At 36.4% G+C, this 23846-nt stretch overlaps 1 protein-coding gene across 1 annotated transcript in view; it reads left to right on the top strand.

Moving 5' to 3' along the window:
- Positions 1–23846, top strand: part of TTC13 (tetratricopeptide repeat domain 13) — a gene marked incomplete in the record, with an annotated part of 1979199 nt that overhangs the window by 115195 nt on the left and 1840158 nt on the right. Inside the window, 1 exon segment of the mRNA XM_044063689.1 lies at positions 5615–5709. Coding sequence (XP_043919624.1) covers positions 5615–5709 — 95 coding nt within the window.

The following is a 23846-nucleotide window of genomic DNA, read 5'->3' as shown; positions in this document are numbered from 1 at the left end:
GTCTGTCCATCCACCGAACAAGGAGTCTCATATGATGGACAGATACAGGAAGTGCATGTTCTTTTCAGCGACATTTGCACTCAGATTGCTGAATTATCTAACTCGTTTTACTAGGCTGCAGTGAGATCTCCTGAAAGAACTAAGAGATACTCTACAAGGTTCAATAGCTGCGGGGGTTTCAGACAAGGTTTTCTCTCAGCTGTCCACCTTAAACTCTTGTGGTTAACTCCTCCATGAGGCTTATTTCTTGCAACGCAGATGGAGCAAGCAGGGCAGCTGGTACAGGAATTTCCCTGAGGAGACATTCCTGGATGCATCTGTGTGACTTTGCTGAGCCTTTTAAGTCTACCTTTGTTAATGCCCCCTTCGATGGCTCATCACTCTTCAGGCCAAAAGTTAAGGACACGCTCACCAGGTGCGAACAAGAAGGAAAAACTCTCTCTGCCTTAGGAGTCTGTTTTTCACTACCTTCTAGACCTTACCTAAAAGGTCAAAAGGGAAGAAAGGTGTGGTTCAAAAATCCTAGAGCGCTTTACAGGATGCACATGGTGAGTCTTCCACCAAGGTCAAAGGGGGAAGCAGTAATGGGAAATGCTGTCCATGCGGCAGAGGGGGTCCGCAAAATCAGGGTGAAAGGGATTCATTCTGTGGTAGGCCCTTTCAGTGCTCCTGAAGGGAGGCCCATCTGTCCCCCTATGAAGGCAGTCAGGGGTCACTTATCTTTGTACCCAGAAGCCTAGCTAGAAATAACAAAGGACAAGTGGGTACTAAGCATTGCATCCAGAGGCTACTCTATACCCCTTTTACTTCCCCATCCCAAACATAAAGAACATCCCGGGCATTCCACCCAGTCAAAGGGAACAGGCAACTTTAGAAATTCAAAAGTTGCTAGACAGAAGAGTCATCCAAACAGTTCCCGCAGACCAGATGGGATCCGGAGCTTCCTCAAGGTTCTTTTTAGTTCCAAAGAAAACAGTGGACTGGAGACCATACTGGATCTCACCAGATTAAATAAATCAGGAATATAAACAAAGTTCCGGATAGTAACAGTGCAGTCAGTATTCCCCATTTCTGGGAAAAGACGATTGGATGTGCTCTGTAGACCTCCAGGATGCATACTACCACATAAGAATGGACATGCCATCCAGGAATCCTCTATGTTTTTGGCTGGGAGCTAGTCACTATCACTTTCAACCTCTGCACTTTGGTCTCAATACAGCCCCCAGAGTGTTCACAAGCATATAGCAGGGGTCACGGCTCATGTCTAGGATTCCGAGTATTTCCATATCTAGACAACTGCCTCCTAACCGGCACTACCAAGCATATACTACTAAAAGCAAGAGACACCACATTACTTCTCTGCTCTCACCTAGGAATCATGCTAAATTACGAAACATCTGCCTTGTTTTAAATAAATAAATTAATTAAAATTTGCATTTAAGGTAGCACCGTTATTTAAAGTCACTGTTCCTGTATTACTACATATAACAAAGAGTGTGAAGGGCACAACCCTTGTCTCAAGGCATGCCAGAGAGGAATGAAACCTCTCTACAAATATTGTCATCAAGCTGCTTTGTCACTTTTTGCTTTTACAATATTTGTATAATGACTAAATGTAATCTGTATAATACTGGTGCTTTTCTCCCCAGGTATCTGCTGAAAAAGGGCTTCAGTCAAACATTCCCAGTCAACAAATGTAAAATAAATAAAGTAAATAAATAAGTAAATTGTTGCCATCTCAACATATCATCTTTATAGGGGCAGATTTAGACACAACAAAGATGATGGCAAAACTTCCTCCATAATGAGTTTTAGTTCTGTGACATCAGGTCTTAAACCTTCTTTCCAAGAAAATGGTACAGTCGAGAACAGTTCTGAAAACCTTGGGAACCATGACAGCAGCGATAAACTCAGTTCCATTAGCATGCATGCACATGAGAATTCTGCAGTGGCTACTGTTCACTCAGTGGTCATTGCAGAAACTACCCATGTCTCACCAAATTCTGATAACAGACTTTTGCAAGAAGGACCTTCACTGGCGGCTTCACTCCACTCACGTGACATCAGGTGGTCCCTTTGTCCTTCCACAGCCTTTATCCATGGACGCATCCCAGATGGGAGGGGGCATTATCTGGGCAAGACAGGTCCAAGGCACTTGGCAGGAACACAAGACCCATTTGCACATCAATATCCTAGAGATGAGACCGGTGCTTGTGGCTTTACAGGCACTTCAGGACTCTCTTCCATTGGGGACTATTGCAGTTCAGACAGACAACATGTCATTTGTTTGGTACATAAACAAACAAGGAGGAACCAAATCCTACCCCCTTTGTTGAAAGGCCCTAAGAGTATGGCAGTGGGTGACCTGCTCCCATCACTTTCTGATAGCAACGGGCATGCCGGGAAAGTCAAACGTGATAGCAGACAAAAACTCAGCAGAGCGATTCTGATGTTTCACGTGTGGTCTCTAAAACAAGAAGTAGCGGAGATAATTTTACGCAAATGGGGCCAGCCTTGCTGCGACCTTTTTGCCACATTCATGAATGCCAAATGCATCAGCTATTTTGTCCTAATCCCCCATCCGGGGGCATCACCAAGGGATGCACTTGTACACGATTGGCCCTTGGGTCTTCTCTATGCCTTCCCTCCCTTTCTCTTGATACCCAAACTTCTTCAGAAAGCCAGCTCATTGGGAAGCAGTCTGATTCTAATCACCCCTCACTGACCTTCTCAAATTTGGTTCCCCTTCCTTTGGCCTCATCTCCAGGAGGAGCTGTGGGTTCTGGACCCAGTTCCAGACCTTCTGACTCGTACGTCGGGAATGCTCCACCCCTCTCTTCAGTCCCTCCAATTGACAGCTGGATGCTCCGATTCCATATACAGTTAGGCTCCCTAACCTTTCCCCTTCTGTCAAACGTATCTTGATCTCATCTCATAAGGCTTCAGTGAGAAAACCTTACATGAGCAATGGAAAAGATTTTATTCCTGGGCATTAAGTAATCACATTGATCCCTTTTTTGCTCCTATAGGCTCTATTCTTGAATTTCTAACGGAGCTATTTAATGAAGGCGCAGCTGCAGCTACCATTTGAGTCCAGTTAGCAGTGATATCTAATTTTCATATAAGCGATTTAGCCCCAAATCTGATGTCTCACAGACTATGCAAAGCCTTCCTGAAGGGTACTATTTTGCTAACACCACCCATTAAGACCCCTCTACCACCATGGGACCTAAGCTTTGTTTTGTCCTGTTTGATTCTTCCCCCCCTTTGAACTTGCATCATCCTGTGATATAAAGTTCTTGACATGGAAAACAATTATTTTGATTGCCATCACTTCTGCAAGAAGGGTTTCAGAGCTGCAAGCATTATCGATAAAGCCTCCCTCCATGCTTTTCCACAAAGACAGTATCCCTTCGCTCGAACCCATCCTTCCTACCTAAAGTATGCTCACAGTCTAATTTAAATCAGTTCATAGAACTACCAGTGTTCTTTCCCAACTATGGCATCAAGGCAGAATATATGCTACACCAACTAGATGTACACAGACAATTGCATTTCTACTTACATAGGACAAAGGACTTCTGAAAATCTGACCAATTATTTGTTTAATTTTCAGAAGCTAAGAAAGGTGCTCCTGTCTCTAAGATCACACTTTCAAAATGGCTATCAGATTGTATTACCTTTACATACAAGTCTAACAACAAAGATCTTCCCTGTAAAGTCAAGAGTTGCTCTACGAGAGCTATAGTAGCTTCTTCTGCTTTTCATGCTAGACTACCAATTGATACCATTTGTGCTGCTGCAACATGGGCAAGGCCTCATACCTTTTATCACTCATTACAAAGTGGATTTGGCCTCCAGGAACAGGGCTTCCTTTGGGTCCACTGTTCTGAAGAATCTTCTCCCCTGAGCCGCCCCAGAAATATGCTGCTAGGGACACTGTCCCAACCAGTGAAGAATGAAGGCAATAAAGGACAACATCACATAAAGAAGTTACGTACTCACAATAACGTTCCACGTGTGTTGTCCATCTCACCTTCATTTTTACATCCCATACTCCTTCCCCCAGCCCTTTGTCTTCTGGAGGACTGAGCGGTAACATTTGGCAAGTAATGTTCTCTGACCTTCTTCATTGTTCTATAAAGGGTCAAATAGTCCATTGGGAAACTGTTATTATCAGCAAACAAGATCTGGGGAACTCTCATAGGGCATGATGGGATAGGGATACAACCACGAGCCAGTGGAAGACCTCGTGCTTTTGTACATGGCCGAGTCAGAACCGAGGATGGGTTCCGAACCCAACCAGTGAAGAATGAAGGCGAGATGGACAACACCCATGGAACGTTATGGTGAGTAGATAACTTCTTTTTTGTCCAAGCAAATATCAACCTTATGTACACACACTTTGAATCACCAAGTTGAAGTGTATATTACTGTTGTCCTTTGTTCTTTTGCTTTCATCCCAATCTAACATCAGAGGGGTATGTCCCACTTTCTTGTACACATGATACTTTGTAATGTATACCCTAGCTTCTCATACCCATGAGCCAGGATAGTAGCCTGCTTTGTTTCCTCATGTGGGGCCCTTGGCTGCATTTTGCAATTGTCTGGATCCACCACTGCAACCAGCCATTTCTCTTTAACTTTCTCTACAGATGTGCAGAGTATGCCATTTAAAGAACTGTATTTTAAGGAAAGCAGTATTATTTTTTACTTCCTTTCTAGAATATATTGGGTATATGATTTTGCAGTTTGGTGGACTGATCAGTAAAGTATGTTTTGGTGAAGCCCAGTGCCTCCCTAGCCATCGCCTGTAGCATTTCCTCTAACAGGGTGGTATTTGGTGTGACTCCTTTAGAAGTCTGGCTAGATTTTTTTTTCAAGATTTTCTAGCTCCTGTATTGAATTATCATTTAAGACCTAGGCAAACATACATTTATATATATTAAAAAAAAAAAAAGTAAACATGCTCAACATGTTCGCTGTTAAAGGCATTATAGATCACATACTTGCTTTTATACAAATTATCATCAATCCAGCATTACATAAACTGATCAGTTTCTGCCTTCCCTTAAACCTCACTCCTCCTTCAAAACCTTATTCTGCATGTATTGTTCCCGCAATTTCCAAGTTTGCTATGTAATTTGCTCCTACGCTTTTCTAAAGATCCCACTTCCATTTCTTTTCTCTCTTTTACAATATTCACTGCTACAGGTACCATTGTTTTAGACTTATTTCCATTTTTTAATTGCTTTTTAGGCAGCCACCAAAATTGAACTTAACAAGGTCTTGCTATGCCTAGACAATTCAGATCCTGTATCCCAGCTCAGAAATTATTTTCCTTAGTTCTACAGATTTGCACACCCAATATTTCCAACACAGTACTCTAGGGAATTTTAGTCTCCCTAGAATTTAATGTGACTGTGAACTCACATGCCTTTAATTGTTTTTTTCTTGTTAATGAACTAAAATGCAGAACAAGTGTTATTTATGAAGAGGCATACAAACTCTACATGGAATGTAAAATAGTAGTTGTGAAGGGATCTGCTAAGATGGGAAGTAATAGTCTCTATGCACCTCATTATTTTATAACAGATGGTTTCACTTTTTCCAGAGCCTACATTTTTGAACCTGGTAGAGACTGACTGCCAACCAAGAGGATCTCATGCCTGTGATTCAGTGCTTTCCCTCAACAGTGAGAAAATACTGGTAGGTGACAGATGGCTGCTTTTTACTTCTTACAGATTACTGGCTGCCACAACTGCTTGTCACATGCAGCTTTGCAGAAAGTTTATTTGTTTTTCTTAAAAGACAGAGAACAGCTAGTGAATCAGATATTATCTCCACCAGACAGTAGAAGCTTTTCATTGTTACTTAAAAAAAATAATACCGATTCATCTGAGGTGTTTTTTTTTATTTATGGGGCATGCATCATGGCATTACCTCAAAGAGCTGTTAAAGATATTGGTAAGAGAGTAAAGCTCTTGTGGGACAGAAATGTAGCACAGACTGCTTCACATGTTAGTGGCATACCTGGAAAGAACATGATATAATGGCTAATAATGTTGCTCATTCATTTATTTGATTAATTATGTGTTTTGCTTGACATAGTTTTGCTGTTTGTTCATATGTTGCCTTTTTAAGAATTAAACAGATGCATGTCTCCTCAGCTACCAGGTTGCTGTGGATTACACAGGTGCATGTTTAAAAAGTTAGAAATGTCACATTCTATGCCTGAAGCAAAGTTTTGTGAGCAGTGTTTTTCTGACCCAAAAGTGCCGAAAGTACTCATGTTTTATTGTGTAGCTGTCTACTAGATATCATGCTGTGGCTATTATTATGCAAAAAAAAACTGTAATTTGCCTTTTATTGTTTTTTAAATTGCCCTGTTCTGATGGGACTAAGTAGATCACAAATGGGTCTACTGACTTGTTATTCTTTGACTGTAGTAGTTATGATTTAGCAGAGTAAATAGTTTGAGTAGCACCCTTTGCTTTGATACTGCAAAATCAGATGTCTGTGGGTTCTTTTTCCCTCTCCAGGTGCTTGGGTTTATTTTTTTGCAATACTGACACTGCAGTGCAGCATGGGGGTGGGGGGTTGCTGCAATCCTGAGTGTTCTATAATTTTTATGACACATTAAACTGATGTGCCATGTGGATGAAAAACAAAATCCCACAGCACATACCAAAGAAAGAATAGTTGGACTTTATTTATACATATACACACACACACACACACACACATATATATATATATATATATATATATATATATATATATATATATATATATATATAATATGGGTCTACTTTGATTAAATGAAAACTCATTTCACTGAATTTCAACTCACCCTCAAAAAATCGCTGAAAGCTCAAATCACTGAAAACTCATTTCACTGAATATAGTTGGGGTGTGGGGGTCACACTTAGCCACTTAATTAGCTTTTATATTTCTGAATCTCATTTCACTGAAAGCTAACAATATAAAACCAAAAGTAGCAGGATCGCACTACAGTGGGGAATAGGGTGTATACATTTTATTTGTCCAACAGTACTTACAGTCAGTGAAATGAGTTTTCAGTGAATCATAGTAGACCCATACGTGTGTTTGTATGTGTATATAATATGTATGTATGTATGTGTGTGTGTGTATATATATATATATATATATATATATATATATATATATATGTATATATATATATATATATATATATATATATGTATATATATATATATATAGATATATATATACACACACACACACACACACACACACACACACACACACACACACACACACACACATACATGTATACATATATATATATATATATATATATATATATATATATGTATAGAAAACACACACACTTTTTACATATATGTACGTATGTATACACACACGAATAATTTATATACGAGGCTGTGTGTATAATAGATATTTGCAAATTGTAATCAAGAGAAAAAATCTTGTCTCCTACAAATGAGTCAAGATAAATGACGAAAGAGGTAGGATCCTTTGTGTATTTGTAAGCATTCATAAGTTTGCCTGAATGTCATCTCAAGATAGCCCAAATATTAGCACTTTAAATCAAGATTCTACCCTCTCCCCGTAGCTCACCATCAGTCACCATCAGCTTATCTCCTAGTTCATCAGGTCTGTCAGACCCATCCTAGCTCCTGCCCAGTGCAATGTGACCCACATATGGTATTAGTAAGGAGATCAAGAACATTGGCATAGTGTTTGTGTTGCTGCTGGTGTGTGACTTTGCCCTGCTACCCCTTGGCAACCCTGCGAGCACAATTTAAATGATGCAGTAGTAGGTGCAGGCTTGTTTCCATGCATGCTCAACCTCCAAACAAATGGTACATCCTCTCTGCAACTTGGGCAGCTTCAGTCTTATAACACTGTTATATTGCTGTAGGCCTAGCCCGTCGCCCCTCAATGGGTGAGCCAACATTGGTAGCTCACTCTCACCATCCCCCCACATGGTCCCCCACAGGTTTTCTGGGTTACAGTAAGGTCTTTATTCTTCAGTGCCATAGGGCCACAGAAGATGTCTTATCTTTGCTTATAGTCACTCTCCCTACCCTTTTCCCCACAGACACGGTTTGTCTTTTTTTTTTAGAATGCTTTCAACTTCCCATTTCTTATAAAATAAAACTTCTTCACTTTAACATTTCCAAGTATGACGGAACATGAAACTAGTATTTAAGATAATTGTGAGTTGTCCCATGTGTACCTCATATTTTCCAGACCATATCATTGTTTTAAGTACCATTTTAGTGTCATCTTATGCATTCCTTTATTACTTTTCATCACCATCTTTCACAAACATTCAGTACGTTCTTCTGTTCTGCACAACTTGAATAATCTTTCTTCTAATCTTTTGTATAGCATAGAATTTTATTAGTGGTCAGTCTCCAGACAAGGTGTTGATATTCATAAATACTTTTACTTCTTTCATTTCTGCTTTTAAAGCTGTCTTTATAGTGGAGTTTGATTCTTGCCAAAGCTTATATTCCATCATTGTATATTTGACATATCTTTCTCTTCTTTGGTATCCTAAGAATAATTTCCATAGTAGTATTTTCCTTTGTTGTTTGAGTAATTCTGCATTATCAACTACTTTTTATTCTTTTTTGTCTTTTAGCATTTCACAGAAATGCACAAAAGTGTAGGAGAATTTCCTTGTTTTTTTTTTCCTCTGGCCAAATACCCCCTACTCAGTATGAATGTCACCCTTGGTCTCCCCTGAAATTAGGTGTCAGACCTATTAGAACTAACTGATCAAGAGTCTGTAAATAAATATAATTTATTATGATCATTTGTTGCATCAGCTGCATGCTTGGTTGAATACCCTACTTCACTGGCTACATTTCTGTCTTGCCCACTTGCAGTGCTTTGGTTAGATGCAATCACTTTCATGTAGTTGTATTTCCTATTTTTCATGAATCTGTTTGTCCTGCAATATGCCTTAACCCCCTGTCTTTCTTATTAGAAACTGTCTCCTGTTTTTACCCTGTTTTCAACTGGGAGCTACTGGCAAATGATTTTTCCTCTCCTTTTTCTCTTGCAGAATGTATGTGAAGAACAAATTTTGCTTTCTTTGGAGCACATTTGCCGCAAATACTGTAGCACTGAGATTCTTATCTTCTGATTTATTATACCCATTTATAAGTTCTTACCTTTAGAATTAAACAAACTTGAGATGGGGAAACCATTAGTGAGTAATGCAGTGGCTGTGTCATGCACTTCTTTGGCCCTCTTCACAGTTCCTTTCCTTTAACTTTGTAATCTGCTTCTTAATATAACCGTAAATCTTGGATGTTAATAGGTGCTGCATACTCCTTTTGATCATAGGAGGTTATTAGGCTAATGGCCTTGGGTCCCTTACAAGCCTAGCCAAGAGTTTATCCCCAAAAAAGAAACAGTCAGCACCTGTCGCCCTTGTCAGTGAGGGACACGGGTGGAACCACTGGGACAAATTACATCCACTCATCAAGGTTACGCTTGAAGAGGGTCAGTGACATACTTTGTTTGACATGTATGAGGAGCCTCTGGGAGACAAACCTGTCTCTCCATCTGGTTTTCTTAATGTCGCATATTAGATTTAGGCCTTTTGATCGGGTAATGCGCAAGGAGTTAGACTTATGGATATGGAGCATCTCTAGTAGGGCAGGGTCCAAGATTACCTTGTAGGCGAGAGACAGATCACCTCTGAGCAATCTGTATGATATTGAGTAGAGTGATAGTGGTTTGATCCTGTCCACATAGGACAAGTGTTGGAGGCCATGGATTCTCTTTATGATGCATTTCTGTGGCCTTTTTACTCATTTTGCTGTGTTATAATCTGTCTTTTAACATGACCTTAAAACTTGAAGGCTCATAGGTACTGCATACTTTTGTTACTGTGTTTACCCTAACATTCACCTCTAATCTTGTAATCTGTTTCTCAATGTATACTTTAATTTTGAATGCTGCTACAGTATGCATGTTAATATACAATTATGTACATCCTCCACATAACATTCAGCACCTTCCTCTGTGACCCGTTTCTTTTTTCCATCCTGTATGGCGTATCATCTCAAATCATGTTCTGGGATATCCCCTCTTTTGCAAGGGTGAGTAGACTTGTTTTGGAACCATACTTGTTGCTACAGTACTGGGAAGCAAGAGTTGTGCTCCCTCTGTCTGCTTTCTGTAACTTTTGTTTCTAGTTCATAAGCTGTTGTGCATGTTGCATCTGCAGTGCTTGCAGACATTGGCCCCCTTAGTGCTTTTTTACCTTCAGTACTATTTGAGGGTGCTGTCTTCATATAGGCTCACCTGACACCTGGGTCAGGTATCTGGTCTCCACCAGAAGATGGTCCTTCATCAGAGAGAACCAATATCTCATCTTTTGATAGGAGAACTGTCTCTTATACTTTCAGTCCTACTTCTCTTGGTTTACTGATGGGTCCTTTGTTGAAGCCTCTTTTTGTTTTAAACAATTTTTATTAAGATTTGTAACAATGCAAATTGTTTACAGAGATTCAAAAAGGAAATTGCTCATTAATCAAAAACAGAGTAAAATCAACTGAAGTATTTACATCAGTGTCTAAAAGATACAATATAACAAAATATCATAAGAGCCATAATGAATTCATTAAACAGTACAAGGATCTTTATCTAATATAGTTTGTAAGTTGGACCACATATTATATGAAAAAGATGTTCTGACATTTCTTGACTTGATGGTCATCATTTCCAAGCAACAAGTTTCAGTAAGAATATTTTTGAATTCTACATATGATGGAGTATGTTCAGATGTCCAGTTTCTGGTTATTGTTTTCCTAGCTGCTGTTAGAACAGAGCATAAAAGAGGATATTTAATTTTCCTAATATAATTGGGAATCGGGGTATTAAATAAAATCAAGGATTTAGTCAAAACAAATCTATCTGTAAAAAGTATTTGAAGAAGATTATTGATTTTTCCCAGTAGTGCTTCAGAGCTATACAATCATAGAACATATGTGACCAATCCAGTTTAGAATCTGATTTACATCTCCAACACAATACCCTATTTTTACTAATCGATTCTAATTTATGGGGTATGAAAAAAGCTCTATTCATGAATTTCCATGCATATATTCTTCATCTAAGTGATGATGTAGTATGTTTGGATGATCCCAAAATTATTTTTTTATCTAATTCAGAGGCTATCTTATTATTCATTGAAATGAAATAATTCCAGTAATCTGGAATATTTTTCATTTCTGTATTAATTATTCTATGTATAATTTAAAGTTTACATTCAATGGTTGTATTTTGATGTATAAAGGATCAACAATGTTATTAATTTAGGGATTGATCTTGAATTTTGTAGGATTTGATTAATTTTTCAGTCATAAATTGTCTGTAAGATTGAAGTTGCAACCATGCAGTCCTATTTAAGTCATAATTTGTTTAGATATTCTAGTATTGTCAGGTTGTCCTCTTGTAAGAATTGAAACTAAAAATTAAGATTTTTTTCCTTCAATGAGAAGATATTGGTCAGATTGGAAGTGGTGATAACATCCTTTGTATATGCAATAGGAAACAAAATGAATATCCAATATTTGTAAATCATATTTTTTATATATATATAATTTCGAAAATCTTTTAATAAAAGTTTCAAATAATGAGTTAGATTATTAGGAAATTTATTTAGAGAAAATGTTTTTTAAATATCCAGATAAATTATTTAGAATTAGAAGCTTATTGGAACTAGTTCTCTGATTTGTATCGAAACAAAGAACGTCTTGAAATTTCCTCCATTTAGCTGAATAATTGCCATTTATTAACAATAAGAAGGTTACAATACTGTTACAATACTGCTACAAAATTACAAAAACACAAAAATAAAAATAAAAACATACAAATATAATGATATGTTTTACAATGGTCCTTTCGATGTTGCTGTAATGTTTTCTAAAATGTTTTTTAATATTTTTTATAGTGATTTTCATACTGTTTTTATAATGTGTTTTACAATGTTTTTCACAATGTTTTTTAGAAAAGTTTCTGAAAAGGTTTTTTGGAATGTCTTCTAGAATGTCTTTCGAAAATGCTCCAAAGTAAAATAATGGTTACCACAAGTTTTGGAACATGTTCACTACATGGGTAGGAAAATCAAGTAATGAGAAATATTTAATGTTCAATACTTAATATTCAATATTCAATACTATGACATTTATAATTATTAAATTATTTGATCAATAGCTTATTTATTTATTTATTTATTTATATATACATTTTTACATATAGAGGTTTTAAAGATTATATACATTTATAAAGTACATTTTTAAGTACATTATTAGTATTTATTATTATATTATTAATTATATATTCAATATATATTTATAGCTTATTTATTATTGTATGCAAGTATGCTGTCACCTGCTCAATATATTCAATCATTTATTTATTATTCATTATTTTTGAAACAATACACCTTAGAGTAGCTTTATATGCATTCAATGTGGAACAATATGAACATCTATATGAATGGCCCTTTTAAATTTCAACATTGTATTAATTAATTATTCAATTAATGCAACTACTATTGGGAATTATGTATGTATAAAAGACTGTTGAGACATACTACAAGTTGATTCTGATGAAGTCTTCGCTCAGGAGATGAAAGCGCTAAATCTAAGTTCTGTTTCTGTTTTTTTTTACGTCTATTTTGTTGTTTTGAATTAAAGTGTTAATATTTTGAGGTGCAGTAAAAAGGAAGTGGAACAGAAGGGGCAGCCTTTATAGTGCTGGAACGCAACTGTGTATTTGTGGATTTTTCCTTTTGGTTAACAATAAGAAGGTCTTAATCACTGAAGAGATGGAGTATAGTTCTATGTCTGGAAAGCTTATACCTCCAAAAGACCAATCTCTCATATGATATGTGATGGATATCCTAGGTTTATTTGGTTGCCACAAAAATTTCAAAATCAATTTGTTAAATTCTTTAATTAGTATCTTTGGAGGTGTTCGTGATATAGATTGAATAATGTAGAGTATCTTGGGCAAGATGATCATTTTGATAATTGAAGGTTTTTCATCCATTGTAAATAAGAGATGTTTCCATTTATTTTTAGATTATTAATAGAGGAGATGCAATTAGTGTAATTTAATTTTATTATATCTTCTATATTGTCTGTTAATGTAATGCCTAAGTATTTTAAGCATTCTGTTTTAACTAAGTATTTAGTATATTTCTGATTCCAAAAATTAGTATTTGAGGTAATGGGGAGTATTTTCGTTTTATTATCATTAAAAACTAAACCTGATTTCTTCTTGAAAAAAAATCCATAAGATAAAATATAGCTTGTAAGGTTATATTTGTTCCTTCAGCTGTTAGAATAATATCATCTGCAAAGAGTTGCACTTTAGAAGTTGTCTCTGCGTTCAGGCTTATTCTCCCAATATTTGGATTCATGCTTATATAATTAACTAGGGGTTCCATTAAGATGGTAAACAGAGGGGACAACACTGTTTAGTTCCTTTATGCATCTGAATATTTTCTGATAAATATGAGCCAGTCTTGATATATGCATGACTACCATTATATAGGTGGGAAATTAAATTAATTAATTTATCAGAGAAGTTATATGTTTCTAAAGTAAGAAATAATCCCAATTAACCGAATCGAAGGCACAATTTATGTCCAAACTTAATAAAGTTAAATTCTTCTTAAATTCAGTTGCATGATCAGTGATGGTTAATACCCTTTTAATACTGTCGAATGTATTTCTATTTAAAATAAAACCTGTTTGACCCTCATTAACCAGTCCAGGAAGGAATTTCTTAAGTCTGTTGGTGTAGATAGACATAAAGGTTTTATACTCAACATTTAAAAGTGATATTGGCCTACATGAAGAACATTTAGAGGGATCTTTATTAGTTTTAAAAATAGGGGAGATGAGAGTACATTTCCTAGAGAGAGGGATAGTAAACAGTTCTTTGCATTGAAAAAAAATCCACAAGTGAAACCACGATGTAGTAACCAAGAGTTGTTATAAATATATATCAGATATTTGAAATTGAGAAGAGAAGATGTGATGTTGTCGCCCAATACTTCCTGAAACCCCTACAGCCTGCCATTGTGTGTTGGGCATTTTTGGAAGTTTTTCGTTTATAACAACTCTTGGTTACTACATTGTGGTTTCACTAATTTGGAGTAAAGGAGTTGGTGTTCTGTGGCATTGAAAAAAAAACTTGATGTAAAATAATTGATTCATTGGGGAATAATTTATATAGTTCTGGAATAATTCTGTCGTTACCTGGGACCTTATTTTGTTTTAAGTTATTAATTTGACTTTTGATCTCTGAAAGTGAGATTGGTTTATCTAATGCATTAATTTGCTGTTCCATTAATTTATTTTTAGTGTATTTCTTAATAAAGGAACTTACCTTCACTTTAGAATCTAATATGTTTGGATTTTGATTAATCTTGATATATTAATGGAATTTAGAAATTATTTTATCTCATCCTCTTTTTTTATCAGAATAAATCTCTTTAGTATGATGCATTTTATTTAGCCTCTTAGTTTTGATAGCTAGTTTCTTAAGTGATTTTGGATTAGTAGAAAAGTTTATGAATTTAAATTTTTCTAAGTTGATCTTGGTCTTATGATTCAGGATTTCTAAGTATTTATTATCCAAGGTATTGATTTCATCAGTCTTATTGGATTTGGTTATCTGTTTTGTAATTTAACTTTATCAATGTTTTCTTGAAGAACTTTTAATTCTTTTTCCCAGAACTTTTTTTTTGTTGATGTACCAATTAATTATTCTTCCATATAGATATGCTTTTAGGATATCCCAGCTGTACCTTCAATATTATTAATTTTAATAACATTTTTTGTTTCAGAGGTAACAAAATCTTTAAAATCAGATAAAGTAGTCAGATACGCAGGTATTCTTTTAATTTGAGGGTAACAGAATGCAGAAGCAACTCAAATGTTATTGCATTATGATCAGATAGTGGGCACGAATGAACTTTGACTTTATTTAAATTATTGATTAGTTGATCTGAAATGTAGGTCTTGGTGAGAAGTATGTGTAACAAAGTGACTTTGAGTCTGCAAAGTCATTGCTGTCCCCTATATGAAATGATTCAGCAAATTCAGTCAAGTTTTTTGCTGGTGATGTTATCATCCTCTTCCTAAAAGCAGTAGAAGCTTTCTCGTTTATTATACAATTATAGTCTCCAGCAAATATATTTCCTTTAGAGAAATGTACTACTTGATCTAAATGTTGTTTGAGAACCCATCCCGGGAATCCATTATACATTAATGAACGTGCATATTTTTTTAAGTTCTGTAACAGCACATAGTGTACCTTTATCATTATTACAAGTGCCTAATATTCTAGAAATTGGAAGAGAGTTATTCCACAAAATAGCAACACCTCTTTTTTTGTTGAAGATGTAGACTAGGTAGTACTGTATATTTCCTATTATTAAGTCTATCTATATGTGTACAAGCATATCTTACCTGTGCTCACTGCATGCACTCTCCTTATATATCTTACATCCTACCAAAGCTCCATCATCCCCCCACTCAACCACTACCACTGTACTACTACTCACACCACCACTCATGTCTCACCCTCTCTCAACTCCCCTCCCACCAACTCAAGAACTAACCTTATGTACCCCTCACATATTCTACCAACTATATTACTCAAACATAAAGCATCCCTACAACTTAACATAGTAATCCTCCCACCATACCTATTACCCACAGAGCACAATCATAAAGTTTCACTAATAATCAAACACATTCAAAAACTGAGAAAACTAATAACCTCATGCATATCAAAACTAGCCCTAAGTGGAGACATCCACACCAACCCTGGCCCTACCATCTCCATCCCCAATCCTCATAATCAGACTAGAAACTACAACTTCTCCCATATCACAGCCAGTAGAAAGTCAAGTGACTTCCTTCTACTAAGCCTAAATATTGGAAGTATGTCCAGGAAAGTCCATGAACTCCATGCCACCATAGACTTGTACTCCCCAGATATAGTCATCCTGACAGAAACCTGGCTAACACCTCACATTACCAGTGAGCAAATACTCCTTATCGGTTACAGCATACTAAGAGTAGACCGACTAAACAAGAAAGGAGGCGGTGTAGCTATAATATTTAAACAGCATCTAAACATCCAAATCTTAAAATCATCAGCTCCACAAATCGGCAATGAAGAAATAATGTATACCAACCTCAAAATAAACCAAAACAAAACCATCAACATAATTGGATGCTACTTCCCACCTGGCCAGAACATCCCTCCACTAGAAAACCTCCTCAGCTGGTCTACCCACCATCTCCCCCAAGAAACTATAATTTTAGGTGATTTCAATATTGACTGGCAATCCTGTTCAGGCAACCATCCAACCCATCATGTAAACCTTCGTGGCTTCACCCAACTAGTCCAATCGCCAACCAGGATAAATAAAAACTCCATCAAGCACACTACCCTGGATTGGATACTAGTCAGTAAGAGCCCCCAGTCATATATATAACAGGCTGCGTATCAGATAGCCTCAGTGATCACTCCCCAACATGCCTACTCAAAAAATACCTATACCAACCTAAACCTGTCATCTACCGTCAAGTAGGTAAAAAAACGAAACTTTAATCCACTCTCATTCATCTCATCCCTCAAAGAATGTAACTGGCATCCTCTAAAGTACCTCAGTCTTGATGACTCAGTTGAATATTTTAATGCTACCTTCCTGAGCATCCTTAATTACTATGCCCCCATACGATTTTCCAGAACCAAAGCACAACCCTCCCCATGGCTACAGAAAACCACTAAGTCAGAAATGAAAAATGGGGATAAATCCTGGGAGCACTGGCGCAAAACCAAAACCCCCTCAACTAGACAGAAATTCCTAGAACTACACAATAGAGTCAAAAAGCTAATAAAACAGGACAAATTCCAATACTACCAGTCTGCCCTAGACTCCTCTCAACACAGCCCCAAACAATTCTGGTCCTCCATAAACTCGTCCTCTGCCCAGGTAAACTCAGTACCCCTCTTCCTAACATCCCTCACTCCTCTGAAAATATTGCTACCTCATTCAACACACACTTCATACAAACCATACTATCACTAGCTAAAAAACAACCCACCTCCCCTCCAACCCACACCTTCAACTAGTAATCTCCCCACTGCCTTCCCTTTTTCTCCTGTACCTACCTCCAACATAAAAAAATCTTAATTAAACTTAAGCCCACCAAATTAGCAGCAGACAACCTCCCAAGTGAATACCTACAGATCGCAGTTGATGCTCTGGCCTACTCCAGTATCCATCCTGATTAACCGATCTCTGTCAGAAAGTTATGTTCCCACACTGTGGAAAGTATCACATATAATTCCCCTCCACAAAGGCGGCCCCTCCACAGAACTAACCATTTACTGCCCCATAGATATTCTCTCTCCACTCTCCAAAATACTAGAGAGATGCATACACTCTCGGGTCTCAGTCTACCTCCTTACTAACAACCTCCTTTCCAATACTCAGCATGGTTTCCGACCAAACCATAGTACCACCACTGCCTTACTGTCCTTTATTAACACTATCCTTCAGCATAAAAACAATGGCTATCTCTCCTCTGCTACTTTCCCAGACCTATCTAAAGCATTTGACATGGTCCCACACAAACAACTCATCTCTGTCCTCAATAACCTGTCCTTCTCTGTCAGTCACCAACTGGTTTCAGAGTTACCTATCTGACCGCCAACAATTTGTTGTATGACATATCTTCCCAACTACCTGTCTCCATAGGGGTTCCCCAAGGATCCATTCTTGGACCCCTACTCTTCTTTGTTTTCACCAATAATGTAGCCTCTGCCACCAAACATGGTACACTCATACAATACGCAAATGACTCCACCATCATCTACTCAGGCCAGTCCCTACCCAAACTGCAAAAAGTCACACAGGAAGCCTTTTCCTCTGTTGAAACTTGGTTATCCGATGCCCAATTAATACTCAACCCAAACAAAACTAAACTACTCATGTTCCAACCCACCAAACATACTCAAAACAACTTTCACTTTAACATCACAGCAAAAGACAACACCACTATATACCCATCTGAACACACCAAATTGCTAGGAGTGGAAATAGACAATAAACTAAAATTTGACATTCGCATATCCATGACCATAAAAGAAGTCCACAAAAAACTAGGAGCGTTATACAGAAATAAGTAAATTCTCACCAAAGCAGCAAAGACTTCAGTAGCAAATTCCCACCTTATCTCCACCCTACTTTATGCCTCTCCAATATATACCAACTTAAGGCAATGCGATCTAAACAAGCTAGAGACCTGCTACAACAAAATCGCCAAATTCGCCACAGGGGCATCCTACCGTAGTCACCACTGTCTCTCAGTTGCTGAACTGGGCTGGTTTGAACTCCCTCACCTCCTTCAATGGTATCAACTCTCAGTCGCCCACAAACTAGTAAACCATCCATTAAATTTCCCATCCCGCCAGAATCTACTCCAACCCTATCGCACCACCAGACCACTAAGATCCAGCAACAAAAATCACTTGCAGATCACTAAAGCCAATAACTCTGCTGGTGAAGCACTATTCTCTTGCGCCATAGCCAAATTATGGAACTCCCTCCCACCCACAATTACCTCCATACCATCATGCACCCACTTCAAAACTTTACTAAAAGCACACCTAAAAACATGCTGGCTATGCCCTTGCAACTCACACTCTAACATCACCCACCCTATCCAACCACTACCTTTCTTTCCACCCCACTAACTACCTTGATTATAGCAAGCTCAGATGCTCATAAGCCTAGTACTTATTATACAGCAGGAACTTCTTATTGTAACATTTGTTAATGTCTGCTATGTACTTCGCAGATAAAGATTCTAGTTGTCTACTGATGTACTATGTTCTTCATCTGTAAATATGTTTTATAATTAATTGCTATGTTAATCAAATTGTTAATCGCTATGTAATCCAATGTAACTACTGTCTGTTTATTTTAATTGTGGAGCTTTTCTCCCCGGGCCTCCACTGAAAATGGACCTACGTCCAGTCGGACACCCCCGGTCAACAAATGTAAATAAATAAATAATCTATATCTTCCTTTAATAAATGTATTTCTTGTAAAAGGACAACAGGGTTAAAAAGGTTTAGATATTTATATAGACTTCCCCTTTTGCAGCTATTATTTAATCCATTAATATTAATAGAAATGCATTTTAATGTTGGCATTTATAATAAGTGTATTTACTAGTGTTATAAACCTTAGATAATTAGAAATGTTCATATGTACATATATAGAAGTTAACAGAGTTGTGATCCAAATGATATAAGGTTAAAGTATAGGTTAAATTCCTAAATATTTTAGACACGGAGAGATAACGTATAGTAACTATATACAAATAAACTAGAATTATATACACCCTTACCCTTTTCATGGAGTTCAAAAGACTCCTGATTCAGAGTACTGTTTGAATCAACCAGCCTTCTCACTAACAACAGTTAACTCACCCCCCCCCCGCCACAGCAAATGATTAGTGATATTGATTTGAGACAAAATTTATATAGTATTAATATAGTGCATGTGCCTTGTAAATTAAGGTAATGAAGATTTAACGTTTGAGATAAATGCTTGTGCCTCATAAACAATACAAATATAAACTGTTCATATGCTAGTGTTAATTTGAATGTAGTACAGATGAAACAAATTATTATTGAATGTAATAGAGTGTATTTATATACTGCGATATGTATTCCAAAAGATGACTGAAAACATGCAGACCATAAATGTTCAAATATTAACTTGCAGCCAAAACATGGAAGAATGTGTATTATGAAAAACTATATAAAGTAAAATGAGAGTAAATAGGCTAATTATATTATATCATATTGGTGCTTAAACAGAATCAAAGCAGTCTTAAAGCTAAGCATGTGTGTAATTAGATTATTACTATCTACATTCAGAGTAGATATAGGGGGAAGAAAAACAGTTTCCTTATCTTACTTCTTCTTTCACCTTATGTTTAGTCTTTCCATTATATTCCTTCCCTCCCTTTCTTCTCTCTGTACAGGTCAGAGAGAAGTTAGAAATATCAAGTGGAAACCAAAAGTGAACAATACAGGGGAAAAGGTGTTTATAATGGTAATGCTTGAAATTTGAAAGCTTAAATGTAATGCTAGTGCAACTAAAACATTACTATTAAGTACAGTACTTTGATTGCATTTGTTGCAGGCAAAGCTGTCAGTTTTGTTTTCTCATCTTTTCTGTAACATAAGATCTTATGAAAAAAAGGACTGTTTCATTAATATGTTTACTCAAACTCAATTGAGTTTTCCAAACATACAGTATAAGCTGCTAGTAGCTAGTTAAATCTAATGAATATATTTACAATTATGAAGTAATATATTGTATGAGTACACTCATGCAACTGAGAAAAAATTAACAAGTAAACGGGATTTAACTGTTTCAGTTGCTATTGCAATGCACAATGCTGTAGTCTTTTATAAATACAACAGAAAAAAAAAAACGTTTGAGTACTGCAATGTTGAGAATACAAGTCAAGCCAGTTTCAGTAAAACTGTAGTAAATATCTCATGAGACTTGCATTTCTTTCTTGCTACATTCAGAGATCCTTGGATTCACTGTGTATTGTACACCGCAAAATGCATTTTAACGTTCCATTCAGTTCCAGTCCTAGAAGGTCAAAGTTTGCATTGCTTGTATCGGACTTGCTGCTTTGCGATCATATAGCTTGACGAGCCTTTTAAGAAAGAGAGATAATAAGGCTCAAGGGTTCGTTCTGAGTTGTACACAAAGCTTTCTCTTCTTTATTTTTCAGCTAGAACCTTTCAGGTTAATGGAAAAAAGGAATTTGAACATGTATACGGCTCGTGAATTACAGAAATACTGCATTGACACTGAAATCTTGCGTTTATGATGTGTGTGTCTCCAAAAATAAAGCATTTTCATCATAAAAGTATTTCAAGCATAAAATAATAGAGAAAAATAAAAAAGAAGGAAGCAGATAGAAGACATCTCAAATATTCAATTCTGGTAGTAAACCACCTCAGTAACCAATTCCATTGATGTCATCACTTCAAATAAACACAACCATTAATCTCCCCACCATCAAACACACATTCCTTAGCAGTTTCAATCTGCCCATCAAATATTCAAGATTAAGTATATTACATTTCTTTTTAGATGGGATATATCTTATTAACTGACATATATTTCAGAGCCCCAAGGACTATAAAGAATATAAAGCATATTGTTAAATGTCAAGAGAAATGAAAAATAAAAGAAAACCGTTATTTGTCTTTCAGCTTCTTCTTTTCCTCCAAAGATTTCCAGGGGTTATTCTCTGCAATTCTTTTCAGTGAAAGATTTGTCCATTCCATAATCTTCTATTTTGTCTATTAATTTGCTTGTTTTATGAAAGAGACAGCAGAGTCAAGGTAATCAAAAGTTGTAATTCCATATGTGAGAAAAAAATTCAGTCTAGCAAGAAACAAAAGGTGCACCTTTATCTAGGTCTTTTTTAGCTCTTTAATAGCAGGTTGAAAGAGCTTTTTTTTGTAAATAACTGCAGAAGAATAATCATTGTCAAAACAAAGAATGCTGTAATTTATTTTTGTAGGGGACTTGAACCATGCAGTTTTCTGCACTAGTTCTTTATCTTGTGTTGATATAAATTTCACAATAACTGATCTAGGTATGTTTTTATTTGGAGATGAAACAATGAAAATATGTGCCCTTTCAATTCCGTATGAAAGGGCTTCAGGAAGATTTAAAACAGTTGGTAACTGAGTAGTTAAAAATCTCACCATGTTACTTCCTTCTATGTTGTTTGGTGTTCTGCTTCAAGAGAAATTCAGTGTTTTCTCCCTCCTGAAGTCTTCCATCCTCATCATTGACAGATTGTTTTATGTCAGAGATCTGGGATTTCTGATGTTCTAGTTCTTTGTGAATTAAATCCATCTGTTTTGAGCATTTCTTTTCAAATATATCTATTTTTGTATCCATTTTGTCTAGTTTGAATGACATCTCTTGCAGGGTTGTTGTCAAAGATGAGTTATTTCTTAGAAGAGTCTGAAGAATTGTTCTTCTGAAGAGCTGTTCTTGGAGTAACTCATCAGTCAGGCAGAGATGTTATAATATGATATCTGAAGATTTTCACAGGAATATTTCAAGGAAGGTTTATAATTTTTTAAGAAATCCACAAGTATGTTGATAGAAGTCGGAAAATACTAAAATAAGCCCAATTGGACTGTTTTGGAAGTTTAAATCCTGTTAGAAATATGAAAAATTGGCAGAGGTGGAAGAAACTGCTGCTAGTCGGTGCACATCTTGGCCATGCCCCCTCTTGAAGCCTCTTGAATAGAGCTGACTAGTTGTCATAGTTTTAAACCTCACTAGCTTTCAAAGATCCCCCATATACTGCATGACCCAGTGATCACCTTTTTACTGTTCTTTGTTATCATTTACAGAAAATTGCAGTTTGCATTTGTTGTATTGCCTGTTAACACACATGCTGATTTTTTTGAAGTTCACTGTTCTATCTTACCCTGTGGAGGTCAAGAATCTGTCACACTTTTAGCATTAGTGTGAGTGCTGCAGATACCAATTTATAAACTTGCACATTAAACATTTTCTAGTTTCAGTAAGGAATAATTTAATCTTAAACTGTTCCTTTCCATCTTCCATCTGTCTTTTATGCAGCATGTAGTTGAAGAATCCTGCTTGGTTTTACAGACAGTAATAAAGTGAGCATATGTTTTCACAATAATGCTTCCCCAAGTGTAAAATACATTAATTGATGTGCAGTTTTATATCTTGTCACATGACAAAGCCATCTTTAAGGTATGTACCCCATTTAGACCAGTTGCTTTGTTTGCTCTAAGAATGTGTAGCCATTTCTATACTAAAACTTCTTCAGTATTTGCTGTTATATCCCACCCTCCTCACATTTACTTTGAATACTTGTATCATGGCAAATTTAATCGTATGAGTGGCATCCTTTTCTTGGATGCATTTACATACAGCATTTGTGGAGATGCCTCTTGTTTATTTCTGAGACAAGCTTACATATCCTGACTTCGTATAATATTTCCCCACATAAAATGCATCACAAGCCTTACATAATGCACTGTACATGGTATTTTTAATATCACAATCTCAATGAGTTGTTAGTAAAAAAAAATATATATATTTGTGTTCTAGGATGTACAAAAGAAGACTTTCTATAAATTAACTTACATTGTTAATATTTAGAAAGGGAACCTTACCTTTCTTCTTGCTTTATTTCATAGTCCTACTGTCAAAATGGCTGAAGGTTTGGAGGAAAAAAAAAAATCAATGCAAACAGTGAAGATTTACTACAGGTACAACCTCCATGTTTGGCTCAAATGGCTTAGGCGAAAAAAACTGGAATTTGGCAAAAAAATTGAAAAATTTGCATATTGTCTGATCCTGGACATTATAGACACTATATAGACAGATTCCAGATTCACACCCTTTCAAAATTCCAAAATCCAAGCCAAAGCACAACACACAAGGGCAGGCACGCCAACAAAACAAATCAAAAAACAAATCTCATGAAAGCTATTCAAGAATTCTATTCACAAGGTAACAAGAACAGGGTTTTTTTTTATTCCAGATTATTCCCTGGTACAAAGAAGGGCAAAGATTGGAGACCTTTTTGGACTATCCATTATAAACACATTTTTTTTTGCACAAAAAATTCAAGATGCTCACATTAGCAGCTTTTTCTTGCATGCTAAGGGCAGAG

Source organism: Protopterus annectens, chromosome 1.part0, assembly GCF_019279795.1.
Source record: "Protopterus annectens isolate FY-2018-M chromosome 1.part0, PAN1.0, whole genome shotgun sequence".
Taxonomy (NCBI): domain Eukaryota; kingdom Metazoa; phylum Chordata; order Ceratodontiformes; family Protopteridae; genus Protopterus; species Protopterus annectens.
The sequence above is the reverse complement of the archived record's forward strand: the minus strand, read 5'-3'. Positions and strand labels throughout refer to the sequence as shown.